Consider the following 17333-nt stretch of genomic DNA (forward strand, 5'->3'; position numbering starts at 1 on the left):
TAACACCCCGTACTCTCCGGCCTTTTTCCCCCCCCCCCCCCGCTTCGTGCATAATATATTAAAAAAAAAAAGTTAAAAGAAATAGGAAGGAAATTAGCTCTGCTTCGCTTCGCCTTACAACACATGTTCCAAAAAGTGAGCCCCAAGACACGCTATGAAAATATCCAGAAAAAATTACGAAGCAAAACGTTTTGGAGACTCGTGGCAGCTTAAGCCCCGTTCTGCAGTGAGCCCTCCCAGACTCAGCTCTGAGCAGCGACGGGTGCCGCGGTGCTGCGCCCATCAATTGTTCTTGGAAGCTGCTTTAAAACAGCAACGCTGGTCCTACTGGTCGGCTTTTATTTCACTCAGTAACACTTCATTTCAGCCGCGGCTGAGCACGGACTGGCTGAAGGCAGCAGGGAAAGGCAGCAGGAAGAAAGGAGAAAAAGGCAGCAGGACAAGGCAGCAGAAAGAAAAAAGGCAGCAAGACAAGGCAGCTAGATGGCACGAGAGCCCAGCTCAGCCGGCTGGGGCCATGGCCAGGGTGTGCAGCACAGCAGGAGAGCCGGGGCTGGTGCCGAGCAGCCAGAGCCCAGCTCATCCAGCAGGATTGTTCTCCCAATGGCTTTGGGGTGGGTGGCTCATTTCACACCCTTCCAACCAGCGTTCCCCTCCACCTCTTAGGCTGCTAAGTCAAGTCCCGGGAGGATCACAGAGACAGGCACCACATCTGAGCCAAAACCTCCAAGTGGGATTTCGAGACACTTCACAGTAATTCTTCTCACTTTACTAGTGCAACACTTCCCTGACAGCTCTGTCGGGGGGGGCTTCTGCAGTTCCACCGCTGCACATAAGGAATCGCTCCTGCTCCTGGGATGTACACAAGGAATCAGTCCTGCTCCTGGGATGCATATAAGGGATCACTTCTGCTCCTCCGAGGCCCTTGTGACCACGAGAATCCGCTTACGGAGGGCAACCGCAGCCCTGGCAAAAGTTGGAAGCCTGAGAGTCCTTCTGAGGGTCCAGAGAGCAGCAGCCTGACCAGAGTTCTCTGTGGAGCTGAGACTGAAATCAGAGAGCTTTTAAAAGCATTTAAAAGCATTGAACTGAAATGCAGGCCATCCATCCCTGTGGAGTTTAACAGGAGTGCCTTATTCTGATTCAGCTCTAATCTGTTCCTAATCAACTTAAGATAAATTTATCTTAAGCCAGATTTACAGCTGGTAAGAAGGATCCACACAGCCTTTTGCTCCAGAATTGCCGTATTCATTTTGTGTGAGCATCCATGTCTTTAAACAGGTGGAACAGAGACCTTGGGAGCTGCAGCCACGTCGGGTGTGGGGAGTCACGGAGCCACCTCTGCCTCAGGAGCCCGGCACAGCATCCACGTGGAAAATGCATCCGGAGATTAACTCTGTCCCAGTTTCTCATAATTAAGCAAGATTAACAGATAAATAGTCCCAGCAGCCACCAGTATGAGTAGCTCAGATTTGTTTCCAGTAAGGCAACAGCAGCCAAGAGAGGTTTGGGCAGCAGCAATGCCTTGAGCAGCACTTTGGAAGTACAAATTCTGGTGATTTGTGTCCCAAGCCCATTCATTCCATCCACTGCTACTCACCTGGCATTTAAACACGCAGAGAAAAGAGCTCAGAGGACTGAGTGCTTCAGGCTGATTTACATGGGTGCCCTGAGCATCCACCCAGTTCTCTCTAGGGCTCTCCAGTATCAACTGAAAGCATTTTGGGACTCCTACTGAAGTGGAAGAATTCTTTAATGTCAAAGCTGCATGGAGACCCGATACTGACTGAGGCAATGGGAACAGACAGCAGTTTCATGTAATGGCATAAAGTTCTCCAACGGTCTGAACACTTAAATGAAATATTTTGTGACCAAGGTACCAACTGTGATTTTAATCTGCAGAACCCAGCTCAGAGGCATCTGCATTCAGTACTTCCCACTGAAGGGAGAGTTACCAGGTCCCAACTCTTTCAGAAGCCATCCACCATATCTGAAGAAGTGGAGATCATAAACCTATGACTCAATATCATCATACCCTGCTCTTCAGGAAGAGGCAGTTTGAATTTAACACAATTTACAACTAGAGGAGGGAAAATACCTTACATTTGACCATTAGTAAGTTTTCAGTCAGGCAAGAACTAAACAAGATCCAAATCACATTAACTTCTTCACCCTAAGTCAGTTGGGGTTACTCCTTTGCATCCAGAGCAGAATTAATTATTTACACTTCTTGAAAGGTGTAGAAGTTGGTGAAACATAGTGCCAGGCTCCTAAAATGCTGGCAGATGATCACTCCAAGCCAAACAAGCTGTGACAGGCTGCCAGGTGTCTCAGGTGTGGGACTGCACAGGGTGTTATGCAACCAACCACTGATCGAGCCCTTGCACTCAGTGCTGCCAGTGCAGCAATGAAGAACAGCAACAAGACTTGAACATGATTAGTATTATCCAACTGCTTTGTTATAAATATATTATATACATTCAAACATCACATTAAAATATTATTCCATTACACCAGAAGAGATTAAGGCTTTATATTATTTACAGAAACAAGCAAGCACCTTAAAAAAAAAAAACAAAACAAAACACCAGTCATTGACATTTCCGTTCTAACATTATGAGTTTGATACCTTGAACTCTTGAATACAGCTATTTGCAGTGTGCCCAATGCTAGAACTATTTCAAACATTTATTGTCAGGGTAGGAAACACTTAATAGAAGACTCAGCAGTGAGCACTCCACACAAACAGACACATGTGTTGTAGGGTGCCCTCCCTCTTCTCAGAGGCTCCTGAAGTTGAAGGCTTATGCAGAAACTGCTCAATTCCACGTGGAGAGTCAAAGAGATTTGTTTTAAGGGAAACTGAAGACACTTGAGGATTGGTGGCCCCCCGGAGGAGCGGGATTCTCAAAGTCTGTTCCACGTGACGTCAATCAGGCTGAACACGATAGTGAAGACAGAGCTGTACGTTGATCAATCACTGAGTGCACTGAACAGTCATGATTTTATAGGCTTCCATTGCCCCCCCCCTGTTCTCATGCAGTGCCCTTGCACTCCAACACCAAGTGACAAACTTGTCACCATTCTCCCTGTAGGTCTTAGGCAACAAGCTGTTTTGGAAGTGTTCAATAATGTTGATACAACACATGTTTCCTACGCCCCCACGTCCCCCTGGCATGCCTGTGCTGCCTCTGGCGTGCCCGGTACCTCACGGATACAGTGATGAAGCATGTTCTAAGGTGAAAGCAGACATGGCTAAACAAAAAGGTGCTCAGTGAGAGTAATCATCTTCATTTCAAGTATTGTTTTAAGAATTAGTTCTTTTCATTGTAGTCTGTGTTAACACTTTTTAGTTTGTGCTTTAGAGTCTGTTATTTCTTTGCAGGTCTTGAATTTGGCTGATGGCTTTATTTTTTTTTTTTTTAAAACAACATTGGCAACAAGTTATGGATTGCAGAAGGCTGGCAAAAGTTACTTGATTTTCTGAGCCCATTTCATGTCATCTGCTCTTGGCTTCTCCCCAGTAAGTCCTTGGATGATGTTCTCCAAACACCTCCAAAATCTTATCTTCTCTAACGGATAATTCAGCCAACCTAAGGGATTGCAAAGGAAAAAGAGGATTAGTTTGTGATAGTGTCCAAAGTTCAATGAGAAAAAAAAACCAACCAGCCCAATACTGCTAATAATGGTCAGGCTTAAACTTTCAGGACATAGTAGGACTGAAAGAATAGCTCTTTGGGAGGCAAGATTTTTGCCACCATCTGTCAAGTCAGGCTTCTTAACTGTACCATGTTTCTACATGACATTCTGCTAATGAGAATTAGATTTGTTTCTTGGCAGAGGTTTCAAAACCCACATGAACTGTTTGTGGAAGCCAATGACAGAATGAAGAACCAGAGTGGTTTATTTCCAGCTGTCTAATTAACTTGACAACTTATTTAGGATCGTGCAACACTGGTGACTGAGCATTTCCACCTGGACAGATATAATAGGAAGCTAATGTTTTCTGCAAACCTGTCCACTCCTCTGAGTCGGAATGAGTGGATGCTGAAAATCCAGAAGCCTGGCTTTAGAATTGAGCATTCCAGACCAGCTGCAGACATTCTGCTCTTCTGAAGGAAGAGCAGCTTTAATGAACAAACCCCATTAGTGGCCTGAGCTCACCAAGACCCCACACAATCGGATCTCAGCACCACTGACTGCTCCCTCAGGCTCCAAGTTCCCTGCAGCTGATCACAAACCTTCCCCCCCACTTTTGATGCAAAAACCCAGCTGCAGTTTTCCCAAGAGCTTGTGCAGCCAGAGCACAGTTAACTGCACGACTCTGCAGGTGTCTCGCAGCTGTCCTGGGCAGGGTGGCCCTGCAGGGTGGCAGTACCTGTGGTGATGCAGAAGTAGGTCTCGTGCGGGGACACGTGGTGGATCCTGTGGTGCTTCCGGGGCAGGATGATGTGCCAGTCCTGGAGGAATACGACCCAGCCTGGAAGGCCAAAGTACGTGTGGGACCACTTGTGGATCTGGTTCGTCATGGTAATGAAGATGATGAGGGCAAAGACGTAACACTCCCAGGGACAGGTCTCACACAGCGCCTCTGCAAAACACCACAGGCAGCTGAGAATACCAGTTATGGAACAGCACATTTCTACCAGGACAACGTCCTGCCCAGCCAGAGCTGCCTGCTGCTGCAGGAACTGACAAAGGCCTCACCAAAGCTGCTTTGGCAGAAGTGTCACAGGAGCCAGCGAGCCATAAGCAATTCCCAAATGTAACAAGACAGGCTGGGAAGTGCCAGAGTCTGTCAACACACCATAAACAGGAAGTCAAGCTGAGTTTACCATCTATAAAATTAATTTGATCCTTTAATTCCTGACTTTTAGTTTGCACATAAAGTATTTGTGCACAGAGATGAAGCACTGTTTTGTGTTACACACTTTGGAACAACGAGTTTCCCTAGATGTTCACAGCTTGGTCCCTCTTACAAAGAGTATTTAGCATAACTTCTAATCTTCCTTGCACAACTCTCCAGCCCCAGATTCTCTGACGAGCTAGAGAACCTCGCTGTGCCACCTTCTGCCACCACACCTGAAAGGAAAGCTTCTCTCCTTCCTTCCAGGAACACCATGCTTCCAACAGCTACTCCTTGTCATATCACATCCATGGATTTCTCCAAACTTCACACAGACAGATGTTCATTTCAATAGGAACAAGAACGCTAAACCACAGCAGTCAGAAGTAACAGCTTACCTGGGGAAAAAGAAACAAATTTGTATGCCATGTTTGCCAAGGGGACCAGTGTCATGAAGCAGTTGTCTCCATTGGTCTCTATGAAGTCATGCCTGGTGATTGCTGTGGGGTCAATATGATGTTCCCGAAAGGGTCTGATGAAAGCCTGGGAAAAGAATTGGATAAACACAATACCGCACTCAATAATGGTCTCAGAAAGAAAAATATTACAAAAAAGTAACCCCAACAAACCCCCAAAACCCTCTCATAAATTCAGACCTGATGACTGAGTTGAAGAGAATTCCATAGTACAAAGCATGTAAGCAGGATTCAAACTTTTGTCATGACAACACTTCAGATCATTTGATTTACATTTGCAAAACAATTCAGTTCCCACACCCAAATCCAGGGTTTTTTTTTGCTTTTCATTTTTATTATTCTTAATTTTCACTTAGAACCTTTAGTATGTAATCTTAAAAACAAAGCATCAGCACCTAAATTTCACAGGCAAAACAAGCCTGTGAAATTCACTTGCTAAGCAGAATCAACCAAGGGGAAAAAAAACCACTAAAAAAATTAGAATTCAGCCTACCATATTTATGGGTGACAGATGCCAGCACTAACACACTAAATGCAAATTAAGTGACTGGACAAAGCAGTGGAAGACAAACAGACTATAGAGAAGTCACCTCTAGGAGCAGAAATCACATCTGAACACACAGAGCAATTGTTTTATTGTGTGGGACAGTCAAACCACTGATTTGCCCTTAACACTTCTAGCATGTCCAGCGTGTGCAAAGGTGTCCTGAGCAGTCTCAACTTGTGGTTATTTAGTGCAGAGTCTCTGGCAGGGATTTTTAAAAATTATTTAATCTGTGCTCCAGAGAAACAGGGATTGAAAAGACTATGAAGTCTATTGGAGGTGAACAAAAATTAGCCAAACCAAACAGTTTTAATTCTGCTGTTGTAGTTCATGTAACTCTGGATAATAACAAGGAACAGCCCACAATTTTTTTTTTTAAATAATGATCTAATATTGCACTGTGAGGAGTAATTAATGGTAGCTATTAAGAAATTTAATTAAGAAAACAGATTGTTGCTTACTACAGAAGCCAGTGAACCTTCCACCAAGCAACTGGCATTTGTAGCTGCAGGTGTATAATACATCTCAAATTAAATCTTCAGTCACCACCATTCTAATATTACTGTGTTACAACAGGGGCCCACAGAAGAGGGAACTGGGAAGATTCTTCCTGGAGCATCCTCCTGTTTCACAAGTTTTTAGGAGTTCAGCTGCAGGGACAACGCTCCAAATCTGTGTTCCTGACCTTGTAAACATCCACAATGCCCAGCCAGGTTCCAACACTTGTGGTGTCACGGGCCATTCCCACAGAGCCTGGGGAGGTCTGCAAACACCGGTATTGCAGCTCTGCCAGCCTCAAGGCAGGTGACCAAATGGAGCGGTGCCACCTCGCAGTGTCCCCCAGGCCAGGTGCAAACCTGGGGCCGCTCCCTGGGCTGGGCGTGGAGCTGCTCACGCTGGCAGGGCTGAGCCCAGAGCCCAGCTCAGCCGGGAGCACTGGCAGTGCTGCAGAAAGGGACTTGAGAACTTTTTCAAGCTGAAGAATGACAATCCCAAACCTTTCCAACGATGGGTAGCTCCACAGATCCCCAGGTGTCTGCTCCCCAGTGGAACAGTCCTGAGAGGAAGTCGGCTGTAATAACTCCTGCAACTTGAATGAGAGAGAGAGAGAGAGTCAGACAAACACAGCGTTTTTACTGACTCAGTCACATCTTACACTTGTTTTACAAGTTTACTTGTTTATCTGTCTCTAACTTAGATACTTACAACCACATGAGATCTACCCAGTCTGAATACACATACAGTCAGGCAATTAGCAAAAAGAGGTTAGCAAGACATCATTTGGACAGTAACAATCTTCATTAAATCTATATTTGTGTTTATCCCATCTCCTACAGAACAGGAACACCTCCCCTAGTGGGTACATTTTGCTCGGCTGACCCCTCACCTCTGCAGTCCTTCCCCTCACCTTTCATTTTCAAAAAGGGAGAAGAAATAAAAAAGCTCTTTTCATATTATAAATCACCCCCCACCATTGAATTCATTATCCAGTTGGCCCAAACTCTTGAATGCAGCAGGAGACACTTCATTCTTTATGTACCCCCTTATTATACTGAAGACAGCTTATTTTATAAGCAGTAAATCCTGTACATTTGTTTTTGTTCCAGACCACACATGCAGGCTACAGCAAGACTGGGTGGGACACAGTAGCGTTTAGATCTGCTCCTAGCAGCTGAAAGGGCAAGCAGCCTGGGTTCAGGGGAAGATATCCAAACAACACTTCTCTTTGCAACAACTCAAATGCCATTCTCGCTGAGGTAATGCCCCCATTAGCCCGCCTTGCCTCCAGCTGCTGCATCATCCGAGTGAAATAACTGCAGGAACAGCAACACAAATTGAGGCAAATACTGACAGCTCAATAGATGTTCCTCGTGTTGTTTTGATGTCAGCTGGTAAAGGGAAGAATGGAGGGTGCCTGAAGCAGTGCATTATACTCAAGCAATTGGGAAAAAAAATCTAACTACCAGCAATCTTGTTCCAGTTGTATGGCAGCAGGGTGTGCTCACTCCTCTGCAGTTGTGGAGGATGAGTTGCAATAAAGAGCAAGAGCTGTGCTGAGGTTACACATGACCAGCACAGTAACACTTGGGGGGTGTGTGTGTCCTGTCCCCGGGCTCAGAGGGCACAGCCCAGTGATGAACTGAGCTCAGCACCCTCACACAGAGTAAAGCAATGGCTTTACTGCAAATGGCAAGGCCAAGGTACAGGAGTTCAGCCGACGCTCAAAGGTGGTAAAAAATCTTGATGCTCTGTCATCGAGGCTGCGAGGGTGAGAGGAGATCAACAGCCCTGAGCACGAGTTAAGTGCCAACCACACAGTCAGAAAAAGCAAGGTAACCCCAGCTGAGGTATAGAACTGCAAACGGTGGATTCAACACTCACCAGAAGGCAGCTCGGTGCAGCATTAGGGAAGTCCTGACCCACACACATTAGCTTTCCTCCAGCTCACTGAGAGAGGGGTGGAGGATCGGCCCATCCAGGGGTTATTCCCGAGGAGAAGGAGATGCTTGGAGCATGCAGGAGGAGGGCAGAGGGCAACGAGCTGCAGGACTTGCTCAGAACAGTGGGATTCTTTGGTTTGCAAGTAGACTGCAGAATAAGGAGGAAGGAAGGCAGCCCAGCACACAGCGAGCCCAAAGGTGCACAAATGCACTCCAACCAGTATCCAAGTGAACACTCGACTGCCACACACATTTCCTCGAACTGCTGCTCTGTCTCATTTCCCCACACTCGTGATCCTCTGGCGTGGGCACCTCCCAGGCACAGTGGGGCCCTCGAACACCAGGTGCCTCTCCCCAGAGCCTGGACACGCCAGAGCGGGACATGGGGCTGGACAAGCAACTGCCCCAAAGACACCATGGACACAGGGCAGCTCTGTCCCGCTTGTGTCCTGCTCAGAAACCAGGGAATGTGTAGGGTTTGTGACCCCGGAAAGGCTCCACTCCACCTCTTCACTGCTTCAGAGTCAAACTGAGAGATAACCTGCAACCTCTGCTCTTGTGGGTGACTCTCAAACCACTTCCCGTGGCCAGGCTGCTCCTGGGGCCTGCAGAAGGAGGAGGCCCCATGAGAGCTTCGAGAGAGAAAACTGCTGCGCATATTTACAATTAAAAGTTGTACCTCACCAAAATTTTATGAGCCAAGCTTAAGCTTGGCTTTGCATAGATAGAACGATCAAATTGTAACCTGGAAGTCTTACATCAAAGTATACAAAGTTTCATATTTACTGTAAAAATTCAGTTAGAGTCTCTGAAGAGGACAAAACCAAGATAAGATGTTATTAAATAACTCGATGCTATTGTGTAACATCACTGAGAAGTACTCATGTTTAATCAGCGACTGTATTAACTGGTTGAACAGCACTAAAGGGTCGGCGTGGCTAATTCCACACAGAAAAAAATCTTGTCTAAATATCGATATGCCAAAGCACCCGTTGTTTGTCACTTCTATGCTTACGAAAACAAAATGCCTTAGTCACCTGCAGTCCCCACATAGTGACTCTCAGTACAGAGAAGGCAGGGGTTTGATACTATGGCAAGTTACAAGGCTAAAGTAATAATCCCTGGACATTTCAACAAGTGTAACAGCTTGGAAACAAAAGAGTTCATAATTTTGGCTAATAAAGCTGAGAAACTTTCAGTCAGAACTCAACCTCAGAGTGCACACGAGAGGGTCTGGGACAGCAAATGTATTCCTGTGAATAGCAGTTATATCACACTGTAACCAGGGTTTCCAACAAGTCCTGTCTGCAGTGTCCGCACTCCAGGGACAGGAAAAGCCTGGGCTCCGTCACAGGAGCTCCCCTGGCAAGTCACTCACGGAGCAGACATCTCTCCTTGGGGCTACTCCCTGCTCGGGAACACCTTGTGACCAATGTCCTGCCTCCAGCGATGCCTCCCGAGCACGGGCACACCTCGCCCCGCACCTCTCACCAGCACACCCCAAACAGCCTCGGGGAACAGCCACCGCAGCTTGGACACTGCAGCGAAAGGCAGATTCCCCAAAGAATCGGGGTCCTGTCTCCCCCAGGGCTGAACAGCAGCCGATCTTAAAGCAAATAGTCATCTACAAAGGCACAACTTGGCTCAGAACCACCACCTGATAAACTAAATCCTCCGGCCAAACTCCCCTGTGACTTTAAGGGAGCCCCTGACAACCGGGCAGGCACACAGAGCTGTCTTTGTCCCCTGTGCACACCCGTGGGGACACAGATGGGGCTGTGCCACCAGCGTCCCTGCAGTGCCAGGGCAGGAGCCCCGGCAGACCCTGCCCAACAGCAGCTGCCAGCACGCCCAGGAGCCCATCCCCAATCCCACTGACATGAAGAACAGATAATGTTGGCAGCACCGCCTGCCGAGTGCCAACCAGCACTAGTAGCAGGTCACTCCACTTCCAAGAGCAACACCCTCCTCCTCCTCCTCGTGCCGGGGCTCCATGGGAAAACACCGCAGTTCTGCCCACGGGACCCACAGCAGACACCGCACAAACCCTGCTCCTGCAACACAAAGGGATCTGTGAAACGGTTACAGAATCAAAGCTCGGCTACCCGATCGCAACTGGCAGAGTTTCCCTCTTTAAGAGATGTCGCACCGGAGACGGAAACACAAAGTTACCCGCAGCTACCAAGTAACCGATGGTAACTTCATGTAGGGTAAGACAGCAGGTGACAAAGAACCAAATTGTTTGGACCAGCACTGAAGTAAAGGATCATTTTCCTTTGCTAACTGAGGTTTCTGGTGTAATTTCAAGAGCCTTTAAAAACAAAATTTCAAGTGGAAACTCATTTTAATGCACATAGTAAATCCAAGATGAAGTGACATCCTCGGAGCTGTGAGGCAGCAGGATGTGGATGCCTGACCCACATGCCCAGCACTCACTTCAGTCAGCACTGACGTCTCTGGAGTGTTTTTTCTCCAACGTGTGCCACAGCTTTCGTGTGTTACACACTCATTGTCTGGCTCTGCAATGCAGCTCACCAAGGGCAGCCCTGCAGAGCTGCTGGAGCTTGAAACAAAGAGGTTCTGGGCCTTGATGAGATCCAGTTTCTATTTTGAAACTGCACTAAGTGATTTCTTCCTCTGTGCTCTCTCTGTCTAACCCACAACCTCTGCAATAATGAAACGTACTTCAGGTGGGTTAAAAAAATCAGTTGCCCATCTTTCAAGAGAGCAGTAATTAATTGTAACTTCTATCATGTCACAAGATGTTCCTAAAGATACCTGTCCTATGTGGGGCAGTTCTTACGAATATAAACAGGTTACAACACAAAGTTAACTCTTCATTTTTTTGTAAGACTGCAATGAACAGTCCCTGTCACAAACAAATGTGGCTGCAGATAAAAGCCAAATGTCTGAAACAAGTCAACCAACTTGGAAAAATGGGGTTTAAAACCCTAGACAAAATAGAAGGAAGGAGAGGAAAATGAAAACCAAGATTCATGCTGTAACTTGCCAAACTTTTTATCTAGATGCTACTAATATATGAATTATATACTCCACTCATGTACATTGGATAATATGCTGGACACCACAAGCTCACCTGAAGGTGTAAGGGCTTTCAAGCCTGATACTACATGTTTTGGTGAGGCTTTTCTGCTTACCACACAATAATCCCTTTGCCAGCCTTGTCCCTGGCACTACCAACCTTCAATTACAGTGGCAGAGGCTGCTCTGGTTCTGTGGCACTGCTGGGATTGTGTCCCGCTGCAGTGGGAAAAGTGGGGGTGTTCAGGCTCCCTCACAGCCCCATTCCCAGCCAGGGCTGCCTGAGTTAACTGGGTGCTTGTGTGCATGCAAATAAAACACCAAACTCAAATGTGCGCTACTCTCAGCTTGCAGAAAGAGGAACAGTTCCATGGCTGCCCAGCAGCTGAGGATATCCAGAACAGGGCATGAGTGCAGTTAGCACAAACCACAACAGAAATCCATCCTCTGCCCGCTCTTCTTTTTTTTTTTTTTTTTTTTGACAGTGAGGAGGGGAAGGAAATTGTCTCATCTCTGCTAAACCAGCCTGGAAGACGAGAGAGTCCCGTGGCTCTTCCTGTCCAGCAAGCTCATCCTCAGTGAGCAGGACACAGCCCAGTGCAAGAGCCACTGAGCCAAGGCCACGGAGGTGTCCCCTCAGTGCTGCGCTCCCTTGCAGACAGTGAGTGACTCAGCACGGCCACGGCACCTGCCTCCCACACCCCCACAGCACACAGGGAGGGACGTGCTGCCTGACTGCCAGCCACAGGAGCAGATCTCTTCTGTCCCAAGAATCGTCAGGTTAAGGTATTTACAGTATTACTCATGTTACAATTCCATGTGCCCTTAAAGGCACAAAGAAAGAAGCTATGACACGGCTTTTAATTGCAGACACAGGGTTTAGGCTCAGTGACATGATGCAGAACGTTCAAACCACTTCATTTCCTAAAAGAAAATATGCATTTACGTGAGAGTACACAGGAGTCCTGACCCACTGAACAGGTCTGTGCAGCAGAACAGATCCAGCCCACTGGATCAGTGACCCCTTTCAGATTCCCAAAGACCTGGCAGGAACTTGATCTAGAGCTACGTCTTCATTAGCAGAATGTTTATTTTGTGACTTCAGCTCAAAGGTCAATATTCCAAGCCAAGCCTGAGGGAAGCTGTGAATGGAACACACCTCAACCTGCAGGTGACTCAGGATTCCCAACTGTGCCCGTGGAGCTGCTCACGTATTTAGGAATCAGGACTTTTATGGATATGACTTTCACAATATGCAATAAAACCTAATAATCACTGTTAATTAGATATCATTCATGCTTCACCTGGAGAAATAATGTATTGAAGGCAGCAAAGCAAGATAGATAGCCTGAAGCACTTACTACTTTATGGCACTCATTTTTGTACACACTATCAGTTATTTCCACACCACTTTATTTACACAGAATCCAGATTCTGCTATTTTAATCATTCACTACTACTTAAATAATACTATCAGTGAATTGGCAGCTTTATCAGTTAAACTGGTAACCAGGATATCAGAGAACTCAAGCTTTTATCAATATTAACTTTGAGATGAAAGCCAGCTGCAAACAGATTGCACCACAGGTTAACCATCATTGCTGATTCTCTTGTCTGGCTCTGCCCTCATTCCTAAGGAGCAGTTCCCATGCCATGTTCTTCTCCATTCCTCCCAACACCTCCACCTAATCAGATGAGAGCAGGCAAGACTGAATTAGGCCAAGAGAGCTGGTGTGACTCACAGTGGAGGACACTGCTCCCCCTCAGCCCCAACACAGCCAATAACCTCTACACAGACATCAGGAATTACCACATACCAGATTTGGCAGAAATTCAGAGCTTCTATCATGTACCACTGCTTGAACCTGGTGCAGTGCTTTGGGTGGGCTTTGTTTGTTTGTTTGAACTCATTAGCAATGCACAGCACTGATTATGAACAAGTACCATTCTCTTCTAAAACAGACACCTCACACAGTTTATAGGGAAGCTATTTTTTTCTAAAGCACAGGGGCTGAACATTCTTCCTCTCCTCCACAGAAGAGGTGGAATCAGCTTTTTTTATATTCCTGGAAAAAGTCATCATTCAGGATAAAGGCCAAACATCACATCCTGACATGAAAGCACAATTCTCCAAAATTCTCGTGTTCAGTCTGCAGTCCCCAGAAATGAAGCCAGTTTGATGCCTGAAGTGTCTTTTATAACATTTCTCTTGAGCTTTTGCATTCTGAAAAGTTCTTGTGAATATTTTTGTCGATCAATGTATTTTGTTTCCAACCCTGACCATTCTGACAACTCTTTTCCTTCTCAATAGTCCTTACACTTGCGGTGACTACCCAAGAACACCAAACTTACCCAGCTACATCAAAACTTCCCCTCTGAGATACTGAGAAGCCACTGAAATGTAAAGACGAAGCAATAACACAGTTTGCAGATGGTCTCAGTTTCAGAGGCTCACACACAAATGTCCCTCTCCCTTTCCAATAGCAAGCCAAGCCTTAAGGATCCCACATTTGCTTCCCACACCACAACAGTCTTCCCTTGAGCAGGGCAGCAAATAGTTCCTACTTACATATCCCAACGAGAACTGAGGGTGTGTGTTCCAGTCGCAAGTAGAAGAGGAGATTGTAAAAATTGAAACAGATCAGAGAGAAGCATAAGATGACAGAGATCCATTCTTGTAGTCTTTTTCCTGTTGGTAAAAAAAGGAAAAAAGCATGTTTTACTTTTATCTGAGAGGACATTTTGAAGCCTAAAATAACAGAGACAGACCATTCTACTGCCTGGATGACTTGCTCCATTTGTCTGACAGGGAACTGAAACAGAAACTTATTTATCCATGGGAGGTGCACACATCTTGTTTAATGACATTCCTCTTCCCCAAGCCACTACTAACCTCTTCCCTCTGCCCTTGTCCAAATAATGGGGCCAAATCAGGCATCATCTCACACTGTCCTAGTTTCCCTCTCCCTGAGATTGCTGGCATAAAGTTTCTCCACGTCACATCTTTTCTCAATTTGCATTCATCCAATATTCAGTGTTACTGGAAGGGCTGAATCTGGGAACAAATTTCTGGCCTCGAACATATTTAAATCACCTTGTGATCCGTAATATTTACAAGCTCTGAGATTTTAAATAAAGCTGTTGTACTAACAGGAAAAAGCACCATTCTCACCATTCTGCATTTTGGTGGCCCTGGAATGGCTTGTCTAACGTCACAAGCATTCCCCCGAAGCTTCTCCCTGAACTGTTGTCTTGTCTGTGCCCTCCATCTCCCAGGCAAAGGCTGTGAACTCTCAGCCCTTCTGAGATGACAAGGGACAGAACAAGAAAAGAGAAAAAACTGGCATAAATTCTCTCCTGCACCTTGCTGTACCACTTTGCACCTCAATAAAAAAATCATTTACTGCCTACAAAAAGGGAACAGGCACATCAGAGTACAGTAACACTTTGAGTATCACACTAGCAGCAGAAAGCTGCTCCCTGTTCTTCACTGCTGGATCCCCACAAGGCACTGAGGCAGAGTGCAGGGAACACTCAGGCTGAGACCTGCATGGATTAGGGCACAGAACAGACCTTTAACAGCCAAGGCCAAGAAGATCTGAGCTGCCACCATGGCCAGAAGGGCCAGGGCTGCGGGCAGCTCTTAATGCCCTCTGGAGCTGCCAGGTCAGTCCCTGCCTGTGTGAGGGGTCAGCCAGCACAGCCTCCTCTTGCCCAGGGCTCCCTGGAGCAGCTACCCCGCAGCCCCTTCCCCAGTCCCTCTGGCAAAGCAGAGCACAAGGAGGGCTCAGGGAGGACTCCAGTGAGGTGCATGTGCTCTCCCACGAGCAGAGGCACACTCAGGCCTGGCATGTGTCCAGGACAAGAGCTTCTGTCCTACTCCTCCTCTCTGCTGACCTAATGCCTGATCAAATTTCTCCTCCTAAATGCTAAATCAAGTCCTCCTTCTCAACTGTACCATGCAATGAGCAGGGAAAGTAGGAACATAAGTGGAGGGAGGATCAGTCTTATCTCCAATGTGCCTACAAGGCAATATTTGAAAGTATGAACAAAGACTTTGACAGGTCAATTTTAGAAGCTCTAGAAGGGCCATGGGTATATAAATTAACATCCTCTGCAGTACCAGAGGAGAGAATAATAAAATTAAATTAAGACACAAGAACAGCCATATTTGACAGCAGCATCAGGTCACAATGTGGGTGATTCTATAAAGAGATCCCTGGAGTAATGAAAATAAGAGTTAATTAACACTCATTTCCTGCATAAGAAAACCACACCCTGATTAGAGGAGCTAAGTGGATAGATCCTCATGGAACAATTAGCTCACTGCTGGAAAGGAGGCTGGCAAGTCCCCCGAGTTCAGTGTGTGCAAACACCTCTGTACTCCGAACACAGGGATCCAGGATGGCTGTCAAATATTCAGGTTCAAATACGCAGCCTCAGGTCTGCACTGGGAAGTCAAATCAGTCAAGGAACTGAGTCAGCGCTGATAATGTATGTTTAAAGGGCACTCAAATCCCAAAGTGTGTCCTGTGTGAAGGAATGAAGTGCCAAAGCCACAAAGTACGTGCTTAAAGAAATCAGGGGAATATTCCAGTCATGTTCACTCTGCACAATTCAATGTAATCCCTGTTCTTATGAATTCAGAATTCGAACATGATATGCTACCACCACAAAACATATTCTGGCATTGCTTATGTAAATTTTTTATGGAATGCCAGAAGAAACCTGCATATCTAATACACTCTCAGCTCTCTGATATATCACTGTACATGTGTACAGCCAGCGAGAAGGACAGCAAGCTCTTTGGGGAGGAAAATCTTTTCCTTATGAGCCAGACCAGTGGTAAAGTCAGTGACCACTTTTATGTGCAGCACAGGCATCAGTCCTGGATGGACCAGAGCAACTGAAAGGTGTCACACAGGACCTTCTCAAAGGCAAGCAGGAGGTGAGCAAAAGAAACTGAAATGGGCAGACTTGCCCCAGTCACACAAACCAACAAAGGCCTTGGATTTCCTATCATCACATGGCTCTGTGCGAGTAAGAACACCCACTTGTGCAGGAATTGCCTTGGATGTGCAAGCTGGGCTCAGCTGATCTGCTGGAAACCACAAGATGCTGAAAACACATCTTCCCTTCCCTAATTCTTCACCAGAGAATGGATTCACTAGGAATAGCAGGAATACCCAGCACTGCTCACACCATGAGCTAAAAACAAATCATGTTTTTTTTTACAAGGACTTTGCAATTATTTCCACAGCATAGTCAAACAGTCATTTACTGAGCACTCCAATGAAAAACTGAAGCTTGTTTGACAAGTTCCAAGCTTCAGGAAGAGCGAAACAGGAATTCAAGCATCCCTCTGCCCCTTTCTGAGGTGCCAGGCCTGGAGATCACAGGGTAGCCCACTGAACAGATGTTCTGAAGGCAAAGCTTCTGTTGTTACCTCGTGTTGCGACCACATCTGCCCACCTGCGTCTAGAGCGAAAGGTTCGCTCTACGCTTGTCGGCTTTGGAGAGCAGAACGTCCATTCTGGGCAGTTTCTGCTGGAAACGCTCCCGCCCGCAGCCCGGCCCGTGCCGCAGCCCCGCTCGGAGCCCCGCGCTGCCCCCGCCGGGCCGAGGGACGGCAGCCCCGGGCCCTGCCCGCTCTTCCGGGGGAACGGAGCCGCGCGGGAGCGGCCGGGGCCCGGAGCGGCGGGGGAGCCGGGCCGGGGGAACCGGGCCCGACAGGAACCGGGCACAGGAGAACCGGGCCCGGGGAGAACCGGGCTCGAGGAGAACCGGGCTCGAGGGGAACGGGTCCTGCGGGAGCCACCTCGAGCACCCGGCCCGAGGGCCCCGCCCGTCCGCGCCGCCTCACCTGGCGAGTAGAGCTCGGCCAGCTCGCGGGCCCCGGCGTGCTGAGCGCCCCAGCGCCGCCCGCCGCCCTCGGGCTCCTCCGCGGCCTCGTCCCGCGGCGCCGCCGGCCCGGGGCCGGCGGC

At 47.3% G+C, this 17333-nt stretch overlaps 1 protein-coding gene across 1 annotated transcript; it reads right to left on the reverse strand.

Annotated features, from left to right (window-relative positions):
- Positions 1-2437: 2437 nt before the first annotated feature.
- LOC121675595 (plasmanylethanolamine desaturase-like) lies at positions 2438-17333 on the reverse strand (the record flags this gene model as incomplete). Its single annotated transcript, XM_042051171.1, has 6 exons — positions 2438-3593; positions 4379-4591; positions 5245-5389; positions 6865-6956; positions 13919-14038; positions 17213-17333. Coding segments are annotated over 6 exons (813 nt in total), but the record flags the coding sequence as incomplete, so codon positions are not given.

This window comes from Corvus kubaryi, unplaced genomic scaffold, assembly GCF_017639235.1.
Source record: "Corvus kubaryi isolate FWS band 111438036 unplaced genomic scaffold, C.kubaryi_AGA036_p1.0 134, whole genome shotgun sequence".
Taxonomy (NCBI): Eukaryota; Metazoa; Chordata; class Aves; order Passeriformes; family Corvidae; genus Corvus; species Corvus kubaryi.